Raw genomic sequence first — 22,096 nt, forward strand, 5'->3', positions numbered from 1 at the left:
AGTCACGGAATTTCTTTAGTGTGAGCTGAAGGAGTCATAAAAAGGATCATGGGAAAGATGGTGTTTCTGTGGGCTCTGCTGAACCTTTTTTGACGTTTAAAGAAGCAAGATGTGGTGTGGAATTCATAGAGGATTTCAGGCTGTAGTTAAAAGTAAGTTGGAATTTGTTTGACCTTTTTCCCTGTACATTCTTTTCAGAACATTAGGTGGCTAAGGTCAAACTGAAATGTGTCACTGGTCAGTGTCTGAATTTAATTAGTAGGCAAGGACTTGGAGAACTCTACAGCACAAAATGCTTGATCACCACCTTCTCACTCCAAATAAAAACAGAACATGATCTGTTTGTGTTTTCCTTCCACCAGCTGGTACAGTTTTCTTGAATTTGTTTGTTTCTAAATTTAAGGTTTAAATGTGGGAAATGTTACAGAAAACTGTTGTGCTACCAGGCTGGTTACTCAGCCTGGTTTATGACATCTACAATGGTTTGTGTGGACAGTCACTACTATATATTACACTTAATGACAGAAATTATGAACAGTTTACCATATATGCTGAACTGATCTCCTGACTTCCTAGTCAAAATTGCCAGAAATTCATGTATTTTACTCTTAAAGAGACAGAGACTGTTGTAGATGATTGTGATGAACTGTGATATAAATACCCACTGACACTTAAAAAAAGCAATACTTTCAGCTAGTTGAGGATGGTTTTCCTAAGCCAAAACCCAGTAGTAACACTCTGCATCTTGGTAACAAATATGTTTGCAATAACTCAAACATTTTTGTTCCTGGAATTCAGCCTGTCTGATTTCTTTACATACTACTCTCAGCATTTAAAATAATGTCAGGCTTGAATAGCTCTGAGAGAATGACATGCCCCCACTTTGAAAACACTTTGCAAAGAATTTTTTTACATGCAGTCTTTTAATAGTTATTACATCAAAGGGAACAGAGGCAAGATATGTGCAGGATAGGGAGTTTTTGTAAAATAATCCACCATTGATATGTATCAATTATTTCCGTGTTACCAGAATGACTCTCTATAAATCCTTGCCAAAATGCAATTTAGATAAGACTTTAAGTCTTCAAGTACTTGGTAACAGTTATGGCAACACAGATATGTGTCTAATTTTTCCCCTTAAAAATGGAGTATCTTTTATATTGACTGTTAAAGAGTAATAGAAATGGAGATGAAATTTAATAGATTAGTTTGAAGTGTAAAATTATACCAGCATCATTTTCTCAGGTAATTTTCAGTTCTTTTTCTGAACTGTCTGAGCTGAGCATCACTTAGTCACATATTTTCTGTGCTGTAATTTTAAATTTTTTACTCACTTAGCAAAGTGATGAGTGGCTGAGAAGAGACAGACCTTCTGCTAACCAGTTTTTCCACAGTGTAGCCATGATTTGAATAGAATAGATAGGGTATTCAGGCTGTGGTGCTCTAATTCACACTTAGTTCCTTTGGTAAAAGATGCCAGTGCAGAGTCCTCAATACCAGGTTTGAACTGAATTCCCCATGGATGCTCTGGGGATGCAGCTCAGTGGCAGTGCTGCTGTATTTTCAGGGTTCCTGGTGTTTATTGGAGGTTCTTTCTCACTCTGTGCCTGTGCCCTTTGATCTCTATTCAGCAGGACGCCTCTTATTAGGGTGAACTAATAACAACCTAATTGGCATTTACTAGTAATTAATAATTTCAGAGGGTAAAATACTTGTCAGAAATTTAGCTGACAGGTAGAAATAGGCAAAGCAAGTTTGCCCAATACTGTGCTGATGAAAAGAAGGAGAAGTTAATCAAAAGAAATAAAAAATCAAGCTACTGGTCAAGAGTTATCTCATGGCAGAGTCATGTTTAATCTTCTTAGTGCACAATATGATTGTGATGACAAGTTTCTGCACATTTACCATGATAAATGGATGCTATTCTTTGATGGCAATGATTACACCATACATGTTGGCATTTATGGGATGTCGTTGCATTTTTTAGAATGTTCAGTCTTCTCACTGTGTTTGCATCTATTGTTTTCTCTGACAACTGGAATAAGACCATGAAGTCAAGTGGCAGAGGACAGAAGGGTCTCTGGTTGCTGAATTGCCTCTCCTCAATTTTCAAGTTAGATTTGTTTGCTATTACTGTTATTTTTGTTTCTACTTGATCATTTATTTCAGTTCTAAAATAAAAAAGCCAACACTTTTGTCCCCAAGTCTTAAACTTTTCTTGCAAAATTAGTAGATCAGTAAAGACCAAAAGCAACCTCATATAATTGTCTACTGCATGTGAGCAAACAAGAGGTTTTTCATAGAGGCAAATGAACCTGCAGATAGTCTTTACTCTACCCCCATCTGAAAAATTAGCCTTGCATACGCTTTGTATTTTAAATAACTGATCTTTGTTTGGGATGATAACCACCATCTGGAAGCAATGACACTTCAGAGAAGTCATGATTTCTTTGTTCAGTTACCACTATCTTGGACAAAAAAGTTCCATGTGAAATTCAAATATGGTTTCTTTTGAATTTAATTTTAAATGACATATCAATAAATGTGGGTCTTTGGATTGATCCTTTGTAGTCATCTACAGCTCTGGCACCACTGCTGTTTCCCTCCTTCCTCTAGTTTTTATCTTCTGTATTGAGTTACCTTTTTTGTAATCTGAACATTTCTGGCTGTTTCTGCTGCTCTTTTACTATATGATGTTGAAGGAACTGGAGGGGAGGACAATGAGAAACCATTAGCAAAAATATTCATGTGAAATATTACAAGCATTAAAGTAACTGCTATTTAGTGATAATTCAGGATGGCCATGCCTTTATTTATTTATTTTTTAAAATGATTTGCCATACATTTCACACTGCTGTCCATTTATTGGCTTTCCTTTGGTTGATGATAGCTTTTATTTGTCTAATTGTGTCTATTTTAATAGTTAACATTTCCTATTTCTGTCTCATTTGATGCTGGTGCTACTAACAAAGCGAAAACTGAGACCAGATGGTTGCCAAACAGTGAAGCCACCTGGTATTCTAGCAATGCCAAATATATTTTCCCCTCCATTTTTCTTTCAAAAATTACTGAGACAGGTCCAGGATTTTTTGATGGTTCTGAGAATGCTTGCATGCAGCCAGAAAAATATCCTCAATCTTCTTAAATTTATCTTTGCAATTCTCTTTTCTGCTGTTCTCTTCTTTCTCTGGTAACTCTCTCATGCTTTCTTCTCATTGTACCACTTGGGTCTCCCACTTGAGTTCCACACTGCTGGCTCTCAAGCATGTGGTTTACAGACCTTGCTCTGCTGAGGAGCCTCTGAGGCTGAAGGTGAAGGCCTGACCCTGACCACTGCTCACTCCACCACATCTGCAGCCACCAGTGCTGCTGGGGTGGAACGAGGAGCTCCATCGCAAGCAGAATCCCTGCCAGGGAGTGCTCCAGGAACTTCTCCCCAGCCCTTGGGCTATTACGAGTGTGCAGCAAACAAGTGGAAAACCACTCTGAAGAGCAGGGTGTTTTGGATACGGCAGCCTACAGTTTGCTATCTGATGCCTTCTTGATTTGAGTGCCAATTCTGAACTAACGCTGTTGTCAGGAGTGTGACAGTGTGAGCTGGGACTGACATGATCATAGACTGAGAATACAATAGTGCACGCACAGTGCATAGTTTGCTCAGTGGCAGAAGTTAGATTAAACTAACCAAAAATATTTTTTCTTACATCCACGCTCTGCTCCCCATGCCAGTGCCGTATGCTGATATGAGCTGCACCATGTGTGTGGTGACAGACGAGCTGTTTGAATCCGTGCTTCTCACACATTTCAAAAGCCTGGTATAGGCAGTGCCTGTGTCAGTATTGATACATCTTTGAGACAAGCAGCGTTAACACACCATACTGACACAGGTCTGGGTCAGGGAATGGAGTGTAACTCCTCACTTAGCTGCTGCCTGTCCTCTGCATCTTTTTCCTTCCTCTGCTTTTGTGGCTGATTTTCTGGACCCTGCTGTTTTATAGACCCCAAGTACCTTGAATGACACTGACATGAACCCCTGGGTGCTGTGGCTCAGTGAGTATAGGTGTTCATCTGAATACCCTGGTTGAATTCTAGCAGAGAGAAGAGCTGCCACTATGTTGGCTCTCAGCAAATACCCGGCTTACTGCAGTGTCTAATGGCTCTAGACCTAGAGTGCTTTGCTAGGAGCTGTACAAATTCAACACAAAAAAGCTGTATCTGCCTGGAAAGGGCTTATACTCCATCTTTAAGAATCAGGAGTAGGGTGTAAACAGATGAGAAATGAAAGCAATAATAAGTTTGGTATTCAGCAGTGTAACAAATAGCTGTCTCTAATGCTGTGTGTACAATGTACCTATATCTACTCATTTCTTATGATTCCTTTCTTCTTGCTGTGATCTGACAATGATTGTGGCAGCACTGAACTTTCTTGTCGGAGCCCTCTCTCTTGTTATGAGCATATGGTGTCTCTATTTCTTTGCTCACTCTCTTACGTTATATACCTGTTTCCAGCATGTACTGCAGATGTCAGAAAAAGCAGACATCCTTCCTTTGGTGGGTTTTGAACTTCCCTGTTGCTCTACCAATATTGCCACACTGCTGACATGGCCACCCTAGATGGCTGCAAGCCATCGTGCAGAACAGTCCCTTTCAACCACTGACTGCAGTTGAAGCTGGATTTTGAGAGGTCCACATTCCTGCTGGTTACAGCAGGTTGGACACAGTCCCGTTACAACACATACAAACCAGTTCAGCAGTGGGAGATCTTTTAGGGAAAATATATCAGAGTGGCCTCCCTTCAAAACTTCCTATGCTTTGGAAAATGGAAAATATTCCTTCATAATTTTTCCATCAAGCAGGAATTACAGTATGTGTTTAAGCTTTGTGATAGGAAAATAGTGTAAAAATGATATTGTGGTGGAAATAATGTCCTTAAAGTGCCTGCCCAGAGTTAATCCTGTTTGGTCTGTTTAAGCAACAAGACATAATGATTCAAATGTGCTTTACAGAGGTAGATGCATGGACTGACAAGGATGTTGCTTCTTTTGGTTTTTCTGTTTTGAAGGGACAGTGTTTGTCTATGAACTTCTTTTCTGTATTATATTAGAACTAATTTAGCAATATTTACCATTTCTCAAAATCTATGTATTAAATTTGACAGGAGACCCAAGGATCAAACTTACTGCTACATTTTCTCAAAGCAGAAAATATTAAACATTGTCAAGGAGAAGGATAATAATTGTTTGAAATCTGGGAAGTTTGTATCTAATCTCTGTAATTCAAACAAGTATGTTGGAAAACACATTGTGTAATTGCCAGAAGTTGTCTTTTCTTATTATGCCAGCGCATGAGGGTCCTGTAGGCTTTGGATGAAATTCTCTGCAATTTATGAACATTTCAGGGCATTTAAATGTATCTTTTATTCAGCCAGTTTGATTTGTGCAGGCTGGCTGTATTACTACTTGCAGAAGCTGTATTTGCCTTCTGTAGGACATGATGTTTCTGGAGACACTAAAAAGGGGATATAGTGTACTGACTGGAGACTTTTTCCTTCTAGATAAACAAATCTCTAAAAAGTATCTAAACCGCATCATATCCCAGAAAATTAGCATCTTTCAGAGGTTTTTTTGAGATTGTGTACCAGTCTTTCTATTTCCTTGCATACAAATGTCACATACTGTTTGTATCATTATTGTCAGACTTTATTGGTTACTACTTTCCCTCTCCTAAAATAAAAAGATTAGGTTCTACTGGGAGGGGTAAGTTTGTTCTTGTTGGAGGTGAGAAAGAAAAATAAACAGCATTGGAAGTTATGACAAAATTTAAAGAATCAGTCTCCTTTGTTTCACAGGCAGAAGGCTTTACAGTAATGATAAAACTCATCTGTGTAGATGTTTTCAAAACTTTAAAAGCAATCAGAAGGTAGGATGTCTCAGATATAGGAATGCAATTTGTCTTTTTTATAAGAGGCAATGACCTCTCTCCTAGTTTTCCCTAGTCACTAAAGAAAAAAACCCAACCCCAAACCCCAAGCCTGTGGCCTTTAGTGCTTGGAACTGAAAAATAATTGATCTCACTATACATTTCTAAGGAAGTTTTGAAAAAGCAGCATGGGATAGCATTTAAATAACAAAGACCCTTCTTTAAATTCTCACCTTCTCTCCACTCACTAAGGGCCATTTAACAAAGGGAGCAGTTTTTACAGCTGGGGTGATTTGCAACTGTTCTCTCTCTCTTCCCTCCCTCTCCTCCTGCTCACTCATTATTGTTAGCTAACAGCTCTGATAAGAAATGGGAAGTACAGTCCCTGTCTGCTCCTTTGGGATGCCTGGTCTTTCTTTTCTGAAGCCGTTGTGGTGTTTGTTTTTTTTCCCCTCCAAACAGGTTTTATTTCATTTCTGGGGTAGTTCCTCCAATTTGCGAACCCTTCCTTTTCTTTACACTTTTTTTTCTGCCTAAGCAGGCCCTGCTGCTACACCCCACTTTTTTCTCTGATCCTAGCCCAGCCAACTGTCACTTTTTAGCCTGCAGGGAACCTTCTGGTACTAACATTCCTGCCTTGTTTTTATTAGAAGGGCATCTCTCACAACATATCCCTGCTGTTTGAAGCAGAAGTCATGTGTATTCAGTAGGAATGAATAATGGATGTATTTAAAGGGTACCTTGCCCTTCTCGTTCCTTTGCACATCATAAATAACCTCTCTTTTAGTTGGGTTTTACATATTGCTCTACAGGCACAGTTTGAAAAAATCTGGTGATTCAGCTCTCAATTTAAAAACCACTGTTGTATGCAGCTGAAAACTGGTCTACACCAAACTCATTACTGGCATCTGTGCACAACTCTAGAATTCTGAAGATTTAGGAAACTGAACACGAATTTATTATGAAGTAGGTCACAAAAATGTAGCATCACAGGAGATGTATAGACAACATGATGGGGTGCATTGGAGCTCATGATAGAGTTCATTTCACTGGGATTTAGTAAGTTTTTTAAAGATGTCTTTAGATATCTTCTCAAGATACATAAAGATATTTTAGGTAGTTTTAAGTTGCATTTTTACATTTTAAGGAATTTTTAAGATGTTTTAAATATAAGTTTTTTAAATATCTTCTTCAGATGAGCTGAACTGTTCTCTAAAAGTGTCCTTTTCTCTCCACTTGCTGTAAAAATGAGTTGGTTAGTGAGGTTGTGTGTCCGTGTCTGTATTAGCGACATTTACTTTTTGTTTCTGGCCAGTTATCGCCGTCTGAGGAGTTCCCTGGGATAATGATATTAAAGGATAAACTGAATTTAGTCAGAAGTTTCCTAATAACTGTAACAAGCTTTAACTGAGGCTCCCAAAGAAGATCCTAAAATTGAAGACCAGGCTTGGAGGATGATTTAATTGTCTGATTTCTGTTTAAGAATGTTAAAGTGAGAGTCTGAGAAGTAAATGTTTTTGATTGGGGCAGGATGAGGGAACTGGATATATTTTTATTATTCATTAGGTAACTGACAAATGGAGTGGCCTCATTTCCCTGTTACTGTCAACACTGCAAAACTAGCCCCAAGTTACCATGTTCTCACTATAGGACTTTCACCTTGAGTACGTGGCTAAGATTTTTTCTTGTGTATCCCTTGGGTCTTTTAGTGTCAGGAGCCTAGGACAATCTATGTCTTTTCCTGTGAGTCATGGCAGGACTGGGGTCCAATTCCCAATGTGGACAGGGAAGTGAGAACTCAACCCAGGGATTCTGGAGTCATGAGCCTGTATCCTCTTTGTGAATGAGGTAGATTTACCAGCACAAGTAGTTATAGAGGCAAAAGATTAGGAGGTATTGGAAATTGCAAACTCAGATGATTCAAGCATCTAAGAAAAGACAGTCAGAACCAGGTTGCAACACTGATTCTACAGATGGCCTTTGGCATCTTCTGATCTCAGTTCTTGTGGCTGCAATTTTGGAATTGTGTGAGTTTCCTGTGTGTCCAAGTGTTTTACTCTGCTTGTTGTTACCATGATATTTGAGAGGCTGATGATGGAAACATTAGATTTGCATTTATAGGAGGTTGCCTACATACTGACTTGTTTAAGAAATTATTCCCTCTGAGTGATTCACCTTATGGACTTCTCCAAAGGTTAACGTTTGTAGTGATTCAGTTCTCTTTACAGACACTTGTCTTATGATAGTTTTGGGAATTTTAGTTGGGACAAAATATTTTCTGTATTATTCCCCTCTGCAGCTGAAATTTCTTAAGAATATCTGACATTCAGAGTTGAAAATGAAGGAAAAATGTTAACATACAAGGCTGAACTATCCATTGTGTATTTTCTGGTCTGAAATTACCTTTCTTACATTTGTCATTTTGCATTCACCTTCATTTCCTTTTCACTTTAAAATGAAGAACAAAATGGAGAATTTACAGTCTCAAAAAAAAAAAGGGTTTAATGTCATGTTCTAGCTAGACTTCAACTAAAACTAATCTCTGGATACCAAGCTGCAGGTATTAGCTGGAAATTAATTTAATGGATTTTTCTATTTTTTTCCCTTTTTACTTCCAAATTTTGAAAAGGAGGTTCCTCCTAAAACACTAAGCTACCTTTATGGTGCCTTTGATAGCTTGGGCTTTATCTTCATTACTAAATGGCAGAAAGATAACTTGGAAGGCAGAAAAATTTTAAGGATTTCAGAACTTGTTTACAGTTGAAGGGAAAAGATGGGTAGTCTCTCTCCTCTGCCCTTGGTTTTACAGAGACAAAGGAACTGACTGCATGGGACATCTACAAGTAATATGGCCAAGGGGGCACAGGCTGTGTGCAATGGGCATGGATTGTGCAACCAGGGTTGCATTGCAGGCTCCCACTTGATGTATCAGTTTTCTAGAAATAAGCAAGAAGCAGCACAGTAAACAGTTGCAAGGAACTTCCATACGAACATCTAAAGCCAAATGATCTGTTAACTGTGTGGAATAAGTGATGGCTTGTCCTTACCATGGAAATAGACAAGAAGAGCTGTAAGGCAATGAGACAAGAGAGCAGTTACTAATGTGAGTGGTATATAAGGTGTCAGCTGCATGGTGTCTGAGTGACAGAGAGACCCCAAGTTTGCTAAGCTGTTAGCAAAGGCCAGAGGGTATAATCGCACTGTGCCCCATTATTTTCTGTGACTCGTGTGCCTGCACACCTGTATTGCTCAAATCTAGATTTTTCAGTTTCTTTTCCTCTGCACTTTGCTCTGAGCTGCATTCTGGTGACTCTCAGTTGGGTTCATTTGAGCCTCTTTCTCCTGCTACAGCAGTGAACATTCCCTGATTTTTTGGGCGGTTGTTCATTAGAGTTTTACTGGTTTTTTTTCTTCATGTTCTGGCTTCTCTTGCCCATTAATGTTTGTTTTGGTTACCTTTTGTAGCATATGACTACAACTTGTGCCTTTGGTCTGTATTACAATTTTCTGAAATCAGTCTTCTTTACATCCCTTCTGTGGTCAATCTTTACATGCCATGCTGTATTTTTTGGTTCAGTTTTTGGCTTGGTTTTTGGTATGAATATTCTACACTCTTTGGACTGATATGACCCTTGTGTTATTTGGAAGATTTATCAGGAAAGTTTTAGAAGGTTTTATTTGGTGGGGTTTTGCAGGGAAAGGAATGTTTACTGTTTGTTTTTTTACACCTCCCCTCCTCCCTCCCCAAATTGCTGTTGTAGCTGCCTGCCTTTTGTGTGGATGTGCATTTTTGTGTTGTATCTTTTTTCTACCCAGTGTTCAGAGGCCTTGGAGCTCTGCTAGTACTATGAGCCAACTACAGGCTGCATGACTGTGATTTGCATGGCACTGAGCCCGAGATAACACATCCTGCCTCTCAGCAGGGCTCGCTAGCTCAGTGTTGATGACCTAACCAACCAGCAGTTACGTATTTTCTGTCCACCTTGGAGTGTAGGCATAGCAAGCTCATGTGTGCTTGTGATTTACTGCATATTTCCTTCAAAGCACAGAGCTCATGAGTACATAATTTTCCTGGTGGTTGCCTGACCATTTTCTTTTCTGGTGATGAAAACAGCAAGACAGGGACTGTATGTTTAGTTCAGGCCCTGGAGATAAAAAAAATATTCCAGGATTTAGCAAATCTATACATGAGACATTAAAATAGGGTTTGGTTTTTTTTTTACCCCCTCTATGTCTGATAATTATCTCTGGAGGAGTTTACTGTCACTGGTTTCATTTTGGAGGGTATTATTAAAATTTGTGGTAATTTATCAGACTGCATTTGGATTATATATGTCAATATTTCATTTTCTGCCTGCAGATGAGATATGGTAAAGTCAGCTCTATTTCTGTTGTGGTAGGGTAAGAAATCCTTCATCTCCCTGGACTTCTGTTCCTTGGAGATAAAGTAGTTCAAACACAGCATATACCAAGTGATAGGGAGTGGACAGAAGATGTGACAGTATGTCTCTGTCATGAAGGTTGCCACGTCGTATCTCCTCAGCTGCAGTTCTGCATGGAATTTGTTTACTGCTTCTTAAAATGTGGATGTAAAGTTTGTTTCACAAATTGAATGGATGATAGTCACTGGTGGAAATGGGGGAAAATCAGCTTGTTCTGAGGCTGGCTTGTTGTCTTCTCTGTGTCTGCAGCCTTTGGAGAACATTAGTGTTATATTTTAATAGAAAAGAATATCACTGACTTCCACTTTGCTGAATAGCAAAACAAGGTGCAAGGCACTTGAGAGCATACTTAGTGGCATAAAAATAATTTCTTGGGCAGAAGCACCCAACTAGTTTCAATGGAAATGATTTTTGATGGAGTGGAACCTATTCAACAAGCCTGTTGAAACAGTATCAGATCTCACTCTCTTCAGTTGTAATTTTACTTGGATCCTGACTACTGTTCACATGCTGTTGTGTGGAGGACTCCATCTTTTTCTCATTCTGAAATTGTTGATCTCTCACTGCCTCCAATTTCCTGTCCCTGCACAGCCTGGGGTGTGGAACGCTTCTGTCCACGCATTTTCTCTGAACCACTCACATCATCTTCAGTATGAAGAGACCACATTATAGAGACATTATCTCCAGAGTTACTATTTATACATTTTAATTTACACCCATCCAACATTTTAACTGTTCTGATGTGGATTCCAAGATTTTTGTTTTTTAGAATCAGTTCCCTGGTAAAACTGCAAAGGTCTTCAGGAAATTACAGTGCAGAGATTTGCAGATGGTTGGAGACTTGCTGAGGCTGTACTTCAGGGGGTAGCACAGACAGACTTGCCCAATATTTGAATGATGTATGTAGAAAGATGTAATATTTAATGATAGTGATGGCACTTGAAAATTTTTACTCCATATAGATGCAGAAGTTTTGCATTGTGTTGGAGTATCAACGTTTTCAGCTTTAAATCATCTTTGAATGAGAAACAGTCTTCTCTCAGAAAGTTTCAACTATTCTGATGAATGCTTGAGAGATGTGAGTTGTGAAAATGGCTTTTTTTTCTATATTAAAAGGAAAAAAAATCTAAAATTTGACTTTGTGCATTCTAAAGACCATTTGAAAAAATTGCAAAATGCAGTCTTGGGGAATTTTTATTTTGTTTTATCTGAGAAAACTGATGAAATCTGTAACCCTGCAGTCCCTTATTCCAGCAGGACTCATTCATCAGTGACCTTTTAGGAGTTCATGGCTCCTTGATTTCCGTAAGGAATGTCCAACCTATAGCTTCCAGTTCATATAAAAGTTTTGAGGACAGTTTGGTCTACCCTATGGGCTGTTCTCAGTTTCTGCATTCCAGACAACTGTTTAAATTTACTGTGGGCAATAGTTCTAATGGAGTGACAGTGGGAAGACCATGTTTTACTGCCATTGGGAGAAGCAATACTCGGGTAGATTGGATCTTAAATGGAACTGTTGTTGGGTCTTAGATGGGACTTAAATGTACCTCTAATACAAGCAGGAAATTAATGGGATGTTGAGCTATGGGCAGTGTTAGGATACAAAGAGACAAACTATACCATGAAGACTGAAACCTACCTTTGTCAAAAAAGAGAGTGTTTGGGATCCTTTGTAAGAGGGATTGGTCAAATAAATAGAAATCTTACTGAGTTTAGTCTAGAATTGTTCTTTACATTTGATTTATCTGTAGACGTTTGTTTCAGTCGTGTTCATAAAAACCTAACTTACAGAGTAAGTTTTTTCTATGTCTTGCCATTAATTTTGTAAGAAGTAAGATAAATCAAGGCAAAATCAACAGACTATGTGCTCTATGAAATAAGCAGAACCAAACAAAGGCATCTTTGCCAAGATGTGCCTCTAGGACCTTTACTGTGGGAGAGGATTTCTTGCCAGTCTGTGAAAACCAGTGTATTAGCAGATGGTGACCTTTGGGAGGTAGTTGTGTGTGCTGGGCACAGAAGGAACAGATGGCTTTGGGCAAGCCTCAAACATAACATACTGAAACAAATTCATAAATATTCAGGGTGTGGTAAAGACTGTAGGTCTATGAAGATTCCTCTCAGGGCAAATGTGGGTGTGAGGGGTCCTATTCTCCCATTCTACCCTGCTTATTCCTTCCTTGCTGGACGTGAGGCATGATGATGCCAATCTATGCAGTGTGTCAGAATAAGGAAGGAGATTTAACTACACAGCTACCTGGTCTGTACAGGGAAGTGGAGAAGGGACTGTACAGGAAACTAGCTTTAACATTGCCTTAGCTTTTGGTGATTTAATATTTGCCTTGTAGTAGCTGAGTAACTTTCTGATAGGAATGGGATGGATAGGAGTATGAGGATCCACTATGTTGTATTCTTGCTCTGCTTTTTTTGTTTGGTGTTTTTGAACTCCTGTGTTGTTTGTCCAAGTGATATGTACTTCTGGTATTGCAAATCAGTCTGGACTAAGGGTAGGTGCCAAAAATCCCAAGAGCATAATCAATCTTTTAGGGTCCATTTATATTTTCAGAGTATTTTTCCCAGGAAAAATTAATCTTATTTTGCTAATAGGTGGCTTTGCTGCCAAGTACCAAGTGTACCTGTGAAAAAAATAAGCAGCATTTTCTCAGTGTAATATTTTATGTACAGAGTAAGATGGACCCTCTGTCCTTCAGTGTAAGATGGACCTTCTGGCTTCTTCATGCTGACCTCATGAATGGATTTACACAATCCTGTCTTTGAGTCGCTAAATGAGATGTCATGAGATGTGACATCTCTTGCTGATGTCACAAATATAAGAAGTTTGATTTGTTAAAGATCTGTTGGATCACTTACTCCTTTCACTGTGGGTTTATGCAGAATTACTTCTCATGAAGTATTTTCTCTTAAAACTTTTTCATTTATGGTGATTTATTACAGTTTTATTTCTAATGTTTGTGCCACACATTGTCTCTCAAAGGATCAATTTTTCAGGGTAGTCACCACTGAGGGTGCTCTGCATTTGTGAGGCTGCACTCAATTTTGGAGCCAAGAGGGAAGCATTATGAACCACTGGCTGGGATTTTGGTGAGGAGTTGCTGAAAATCATCTTTGTAGGAAATGACTGCATTTATGATTCAGTCATTAGGGGTTATTGACATTTCCATTTCAAAACTAAATTTCAAGGGTTCCCGTTTGGGTTGATCTTGGCTGGCCGCCAGATGCCCACCAAGCTGCTCTCTTACTCCCTCTCCTCAGCAGGACAGAGGGAGAAAATACAATAAAAACCTTCTTGTGTTTTTTTTTTTTTGGAAAAATACAAGGGCTGCCCACAGAAGCAAAGCAAAAGCAAAATTTATTCTCTACTTCCCATCAGCAGGCAGTGTCCAGCCACTTCCTGGGAAGTAGGGCCCTGGTACAAATGCCTTAATCACTGAAGTCCATTCTCCCCGTTTGCTTTTGCTGTTGAGCATGGTGTTTTATGATTTGTAATATCCCTTTGGTCAGTTTGAGTCAGCTGTCCTGGCTGTGTCAGCTCCCAACCCCAACCCCTCACCCACACTGAGCTTACTGGTCTTTGGATGAGGTTAGGGATGACTCTGTATAAGCACTGCTCAGCAATAGCCAAAGCACTGTTTTAGATACAAATTCAAAGCATAGCACTATATGGGCTGCTATGAGGAAATTTAACTCCATCCCGGAGAGATCCAGTATGTGATTAAGTCAATTGTTATAGTGATTTTTACAGCTCCTATACAGAATATTCCTTTCTACTGTAAATTGGTTTAAAGCAATTAATTTGCATTTTAATCCAAGATTTTGTAGTTACTAGAAGTTTTCTGGTCAAGCAAAACTTGAACTTTTAAATTATCTGAAATTGGGAGTCAATCAGCAGTTGTTTTGTCCCCTCTTCATTTATATTAATTCTTGATACTAAATGAGAGTTGTGTTTGGATTCAAGTTCTAAATGACTGATGACATCTTTATTATTTCACGTTTTCTGGAAACTGAGGTGTTTTGTCTTTTGAACTTGCACTAACTAGTAGTTTTAGTGGGCTACATTTCACGGAGTGGTGGTCTTCATGATTTATTATGTTTCTTTGTGATTTTTATAACTCAAAACTACATTTTGAAGTTAGATAGCAAAATCCAATAATGCATATATTAACTCTACTAATGTTTTAAATAATTTTGTTATGGTTTCAGAGTAGCTGCTCTGAGAACTATAGTTAACCTTAGTCCTGTGAAGTGATTTATTAATAGAGAGTAGAAGCCCTTTTTATCTGACTGAAGGATTAAAATAATATTAAGTTAAAACTATCTAGTTCCCTCCCTTTCTTCTTCTTCTGTTCCTTTGTAAGATGAATAAAGGTCATTTGAAGTTAATGGCTAGAACATTTGGAATTAATAGCAGGAAATGCTCTTTCTAAGAATAGGTAATCTCTCTTGTAGGCAGGGCTAAGTCCATTTCTCATTGTAAGATGTGTTCGCTTGCTCATAATTCTGGTAAACTTTAAAAAGTGAGGCTGAGCATTTCCATGTCACCTGCCTGCTTCAGGTCAAATGTGGAATTTTAATGCAAAATACTTAGCAGTTTCCAAGGCTGAGACTAGGATAAACTTTTGTTCCCTTGGCATTATTAACAAGTGGGGTTAAATTTTTTTTTTTGTTTGTTTTGTTTTGTTTTGATTTTTTTTTTGTTAAGTTGTTTAACAGTTCAGTTTTCTTGGCATTTAGGACTGAGGAGCTGAAGCTTGCTGAAATGGAAGTCTTTTTTGTTAGGCATGTGTCCTTGGCCATGGAAGTCTGTCCAATTTTGATAAAGTTTCATATGACTTCAAATAAAGAAAGTTTACAGATACTTCCAAGACCTCTTTCTTAGCAGCAGTCCTGGAATAATATGTTTAAGGAATCCTCTGAGGGTCAGTGGAAAGATGGAGAGTCATTTGGTAGAAGGGAGATAATAAGCAACGAAAATTGGAGCGCCTTGGATAAAGGGATTTAGCAAAAAGCCAAGGAGAGACGGACTACAATAGTTTAGAAATTCAGGAGACAAAGTGATACCTGAATACAATGGTCAAATGGAAGGAAAGGTGCAGAGGAATTGAACCTGGGGGAGATGAACAGAAAGGCATGGGCCAGTCAACCCATGGTTTTTTCAAAAGCCCCAGTGACTGCTGTTTCCTTTGTCTCAGGGTGGTGTGAAAAGATTATATTTGTGTGAAATCTACAACTACCTCTAAATGTGGAACGTAGGAAAAATGGTTCATTGATCAGGTCACTTACTGCAGTGTCTCAAGGATTTGTGTGATGGGCTTACATGTGAGCTACATACAATGATATATGCTAAAATGCCATTTAAAGAAAAAACAAAAGTTATTAACATACTCATTGAGATTTAGGGTGGGGAGGACAAACTCTATTCTATAGCCTTCTGAAACTTAACATTCATGATCTTGAGGTATTTCGTCTTGTGCATGACCATCATAACATTAGGTACTTGCTTGTGAAATGAACCTAAGCCAACCTTGAACTTGGTACATGTGCTGGATGTTTTCTGGTTATCAGTTTTGTGAAGGAGAATCCTGCTTTGTACTAGTGCTCTCCCAGGTGCTGCAAAATCTGGATGTGTGTAGTGAATAAAGCAGGAGACATAGGAAGTAAAAGGAAGTTCATGTGGGTAAGATAGATGAATCCATCTGGGGAGAGATGGGTCCTGTCTCTACAGAGTTTTGTCTGTTGCTCAACAGTGACTTAATATTTTGCAGATTTTGTCTTGTTTCTTTATGTTGAAACTGAGGTCCCCGAGACTGATTTTGCAGAAGTACTGGGTATTTGTAACTCAAAGTCCATAATTTGAACATATTCAACTGTTAGGAATCTGAGAGTGAACACCCTGAGACCCCTGTGTGTTTTTGGAAATTAAGCTCATTTCACCTCAGTTTGCATGTTGCCCTAGAAGCATGGATATTGCCATTCCCACTTTCCAGGGTGCATTATGAAGATTGATTAATGTGATGAGAGCTGTATAAAAGACCCTGATAAAACTAATATTCCCACCTTGATGGTAGGATTTGAATATTCTGGTCCAAAAAAAAGGTACAACTGCATATGGAATCATCTCTGCTGTGTAGAGAATAAAGCAGGGGGCCTTGTCAAAGGATATGTCAAAGGATGAGTACCTGATTAAAGACAATATCTGAATGCATATGTGCAAGAGGGAAAAATTAAGCCTGTACAGGCAACCATTCCCTAACTTACCAGTGTTTGACTTCATGAGATTCTGAATACTCTTTTCATACAGTATTTTTTAATGTGTAATTTATGTTTCAACAGGGAAAGAGACTGGTAGAATAATCATGAAGAGAGGGTGAAATGGGAAGCTGTGTGTTAGAAGACCTCCAATTGTAGTTATAGCTATTTTTTTGTGTGAGTATAGGTGCTTGCTTGATGCTGTGCGAGCATCTATAGTTCTGTGGTAACTGCTCTGAGAATGAAATGACCACAGACTGATCTTTCCACAGCTGCAGTATGCGTGGAGGTGAGCCCGTGGCACCCCCAGAGGAGGCAGTTGCCCATGCACTGGGGAGTTTTGTCCGGTTGCTGCCTATCTCTGTTAGTGGATGAAGTCAGGCTTCTCCTTTAAAAGCTGAAAGCCTTTTACAAGTGCTTTATTTACAGTAAAAAAGAATTGCTAGATTGCTAGGGGCAAATTATGGAAAATGAAAACAACCCTGTTCTTCTGTATTTTCTATTCTGTAGGTAAAATACAAAAGAGACTTTGAAGAAAGCAAAGGAAGAGGGTTCAGTATTGTGACTGATACGCCTGAGTTACAAAGACTGAAAAGGACGCAGGAGCAAATCAGTAATGTATGTGACTGCTACTTCAAGTGATTGTAGATGGAGAACTAGTGTGTCTAAGTGGGTTTGTTGGTGTTTCTGATGAAGTCTGTGTGAGTGAAGAATATGATTTTGGTGATAAATTTGTGTATGTCTGATTTTGAAGTGTGTGTAACTGTATACCATGGACTTGTACAGCACATTGGAAATGTGTGTTCACCTCTCCAGCTTTCAGCGAGTATGCTCAAAGTATTTTCTTTATTAAAATGATTTGACACTTTTTCCTTTTCTGATAGATTTGCCAGCGAGTAAGAATACTTTTGTAACTTTTAATTTACATATAAGCTATATAAATTATGTAAGTTATACAGTTTTGTCTCTTTTTTAGCAGGGGCTGTAAAACTGAAAAAAATAGCATAACTGGCAAGATGGAGTTTTCTAGAAGCAGATAAAATTTTTATGCTGAGTTTTAAAAGAAAATACACACAAGACAATGTTCTGCAAGATGAGAAAGAAATTGCAAATAGCAAAACTTAATGTGTTTCATTAGCTTACAGGAGTTGGATTTTTAAAAATGGGACTTTTTCTGACTTCCTATTTTCTTTTTTAATTTTTTTTTACTGACTTACTGACTAACTTTCACAAGGAGAGTTATTTGTTTGCATTGTATTCCTTCATAATATGTTTAAGTCACTGCATGAAGGAATATTGGGTGATATGTAGTGCAAGTTATGATATATATAAAATAGGTAAGAACTAGTGTGAGCTAGAAATGATACAGAATCAATACTATTAGCTTGTTTTGGCTTTCCTCCTGATCATTCTTCTGCAACAAGAAGTTGTCCCCATGGATTATTTTGGGAAAATGTTTTTGAATCATTCTCTGTGGTAATAAAATAACAGCATGACATCAGAAACACCCAATGTAAGTATAATCAGAAGAAAATGATGGAATTTATTTACTTGAAAGAAAAAACTTTTTTCAGGTTGATATATCATTGGAAAAAAAAAAAGTCAATGAAATATACTAGTTTTTCACAGCAACGGAGTTGTACCATTCTTGCCAAAGCATTGACTAGTTAAGATTTTGGTGTCCAGAGCTGCTCTTAGAGGTGAAAAATTTGGGCTTATTTCCTGGAACCTTTGCCAACGGAGAGGACAGTTAGTTTAAGAGATGTGCAAATGCTCCTGTGCATAGATAAGATGAGAACAAAAGCTCATCTTTTATGTTCACGCCGGGTTAACTGAAATTACTGGTTTGTAAGAGGGGAAGATGTATTCTTCAGAGTGGCAAAAAGCATGGCCATTAAGACTTCCATTTGGGATCTGGGAAACTTCAGCAAGTCCCTGGTTTTAATCAGCTGTATTTTTTATTCAGACCAGGAACTTAAATTAGGTCCTCTCGTGACCTATATAGCTTTCTCAAACCAGAGTGATTCTTTTGCGTGGGGTAGCTCTGGAATGCATCAAGGAGATGAAACGAGCAATGCTGTGATGAACACTTAATCCCTCACACGGGTCTGCTCCGTTAGGAGAGGTTGAGATGAGTACCCTGCAGCAGGCCTGTGGTGCCCAATTTTGGATATTGGCATGCCAAGAAATTTAATTAGATATCCTAAGCCCAGTACCCTCAACATCAACCTACAGAACAGTATGACACAGCTCACTTGCATGCTGTTTATTTCTCTCTTGTTCAAAGAGTATTGGGTTTTCTGTTGTGGGAAAAGGAGATGATAAAAACAAACAAATAGTTTTGTGACATGGGAAAGAGCTTTCTTCCTATCTCTGTGTTTTAATGGATCAAGGGGGTTTCTCTTCTAGCGGAAGACCTTGCTGCACAACTTAGGACACTGTCTGGTTCCTGAACCAAAGATACCTATCTGACTTTTCAGTCTCAGAAATAGCTTTTTCAAATGTGAAAAATGGTTTTATTTCAGTTTTTTTCCTTGGTGATTGCATGTACCACTCCTGTCTCTTCATTTTTAACCACCCAGTCTTAACAATCTAGATTTGTTCTATCCAATCTTAACAATAGAGTTGTTTTCTTTTCTCTATGTATGTAACTGACAGAGATTCCAAGTAAGGAACTCTATTATAAAGAATTAATCTTGATGTGTAAAATGGAATTTTAAAATGTGCATGATAAAAGAAGTTGCATTTCATTTCTGCTTGTTCTTAAATAATGAATTCATTTATAGCATTATATCCTAGAAAAATAATTCTGCATAGGCCACGACTTGAATCTAATTAGAAAACTGTTGTATTATAGAAATGCATTCCACACAGAGTAGTTTCTGTATTTATCAGATAAGCAGTATATGTCATCGACTAAGGATCTAATTAAGGTTTCAAGACACTGAAAGGTAAGCACTTTAATAATTTTAGATTAATTTTACTTTTCATATATATAAAAATGGAAGAATACTAACATATCTATTCAATTTTCAGTTTTGTTTTTATTTCACCTTGAAGTATTAGATACTTCTCAAAGAGCCTATTTGAACCATAATTGTAACAACTTCATTGAAGGGGTAAGTGAGCACAGTTAACTGTGTAGATATTCTTGATAAAGATAAATAAAAAAATAAAACTAATGGTAATAGATGTTAATTAGCATAAATACTTTTAAAATATTGTCTTTTTTGTCCTAATATTAAGTTTGGCATCATACATTAATATTAGCACAGTGCTCTCTGACTTTTTAAAGAATCTCTTATGCTATGAATATAAATCTTGTCAGGAAAAAAAATCATAGGAGGAGTGGAAGGAGAGTGGGTTGACAGAGGGTGCTGGATTTTGGTTGCTATTTTGCCACCAGCAACCCTACCTCTGAAGACTTAGATCAAAGTTATGGAATTAATTTTGTGTCACAATGGAAGTATTAGGACCAGAATGCAGTTTCTTAGAAAAGAATAAAATGTACGCCAGTATCTCATGGGGTTTTTTTTTGTCATTAAAAGCCCAGTTCTGCTGATGTACAACATGTTTTTAGCATTGAATATGTAGTCACTACAAAAAACGTATATTGTTCACACACCGAAATGTGTAAATTTTGTTAAATGACCTTGCAGTGGTTTTTGTTCATCTTGAACTTTGAGAGGATTTTCAATATGAATGTGAATATTCTCAAAACGGAAAACATGCCTTGTATTTTTATAGGTGATTTTGCAAATAAGCTGACTGCACTCTGGTTTTGCAAGGAAAAAATTAAGGTGGCAAAAAGAACAGAATAATTAAAGATGGTGGCAAAAGATTATTGATCTGTCATGACACAGGCTAAATGAGGAAGTAGGAACTCAATGTAATAATATTTTCTTTAGGGAAATGGAACACTTTCAGTGGTTTGCAACAATGAACTGCAGCTTACTGCCACTGCACTTTTACGTCTAGCTGTATGAGTTGAAGCATGTTTTATCCTATGTGAAATAAGCTGCTCTTTCTTAATGTTCCTGGTAAATGTCTGCAAAGTATAAAAGAAAACAGGTGTCCATACGAATTGATGGAGTGAGAAGCTTTCATTAAGATAAAGGCCAGTGCTTGGATAGTAGAGGTTGCTGCCTTGGATGTATGGCTCCAAGGATGCATGGAAGCTTTCACAGTGGTTGCCCTGGTTGCTTTGAGAGCCCATGTAAAGGCATTTCTCACTTCCATATTAATGCTGTTATGAAATTAAGCCATGTAGGAGCAAGAAGCACTGCACATCTGTGCCCTTCTTGCCTTTGAGAACTAGCAAAATGAAGTAATACAGTTCATTTGTTTGTATGTGACTCATTTTTCCAGTAGGTTTGGATTATATATGAAATGAAAACTGTATGATAATGCAAAGAAGGAAAACAAGAAAACAGATTAAATCTGCTTTAAAAAGCGTGTTTCCAAGGTACCCTATTTTGGTGAAGAAGTTTGGAAGGACAGTAGAGTTAGTGAAGGGAAGGTCACTGAATCACCCCCCTATGGGGTAAGACAGTGTCTCCCCCTTGTATTGGGACTTAAACTCCTCACTGAAATTAGTGAAGCCTGTATTGGCTGCAGAGAGAGAGCATGAAAATCTTGAAGCATTTTTGAAAGTGTTTTATGTGGATTTTAATGAGAAAAGCTGTTTATTAATTGTCTTTCAATGTCTTTAATGAAATATGGTGCATGGTGTTTGTTTTTTTTTTTTCAGTATCAAGGGTCACATTCTACTGCCAGTTAAATTTATACAGCTTCAGGGATGCAGCAGAGGGCAGGATTTCCCTCATAATTTGAATCAACTAAACACCTGTTACCTGGAGAAAGACACAAATGATAAGGAATTGGATACTACCTCAAATGTAATAAAAATATGTCTTCAGTAGCAACTAAAGCAGAACACAAAACATATTGCTACTGTAGTTGTGCACGTCTGTACATCTGAAATTAGAAACTGTCCCTAACAGACAATGAGCCATGGCTCCCTATTTGGAGGCTATTGGCAGAGCTGTTCAACCTGTTTACTTGCTCAAACACAAAATGATCTCTTAAATTGCTAAAACAGATTGTAGAGAAAATTGGCAAGAGAAGATGTTAACATGGCCCAGGGCTTCATTTGTAGGATTTGCAGTGCAAAGCCTGCAAATACTTGGCTCCAATGGCTTTTTTTCCTCCATTGAATTGAAGTGAAGGAGAAGAATAGGGAACAGGAAAAAATAACAGCAACATCAATGTCTACATTTCAACCACCCATCAAACCAACCATCAACAAAGAGACTGGGTAAGCATGTTAAATCGCATACAAAAAGAGCTTATGCTGTTCTGGGCAATGCTGGGATTTTAACTGCTTCTGAAGTGATTCGTTCTTTATTTGACTGTCCTTGTATTCCTAAGCATGACTTTTATGGTGTTGTTTCACTTGAAAAATAAAC

General features: G+C 38.0%; 1 protein-coding gene across 7 annotated transcripts in view; it reads left to right on the forward strand.

Annotated features, from left to right (window-relative positions):
* NEBL (nebulette) overlaps positions 1-22,096 on the forward strand; it is a 253,341-nt gene that overhangs the window by 94,289 nt on the left and 136,956 nt on the right. For 4 of the 7 annotated variants that reach the window (XM_027695568.1, XM_027695567.1, XM_027695572.1 and 1 more), the window contains exons 1-2: positions 17,259-19,747; positions 21,379-21,945. Coding sequence is in view for 2 of the 7 variants with exons in the window: in XM_027695573.1 (XP_027551374.1) it covers positions 17,139-17,246 (108 nt within the window). In the remaining 5 variants the exon portion in view is untranslated. The other 3 variants (XM_027695573.1, XM_027695575.1, XM_027695569.1) reach the window with 2 other exon arrangements.

This window comes from Neopelma chrysocephalum, unplaced genomic scaffold (assembly GCF_003984885.1).
Source record: "Neopelma chrysocephalum unplaced genomic scaffold, ASM398488v2 Primary Assembly neopelma1_102, whole genome shotgun sequence".
Taxonomy (NCBI): domain Eukaryota; kingdom Metazoa; phylum Chordata; class Aves; order Passeriformes; family Pipridae; genus Neopelma; species Neopelma chrysocephalum.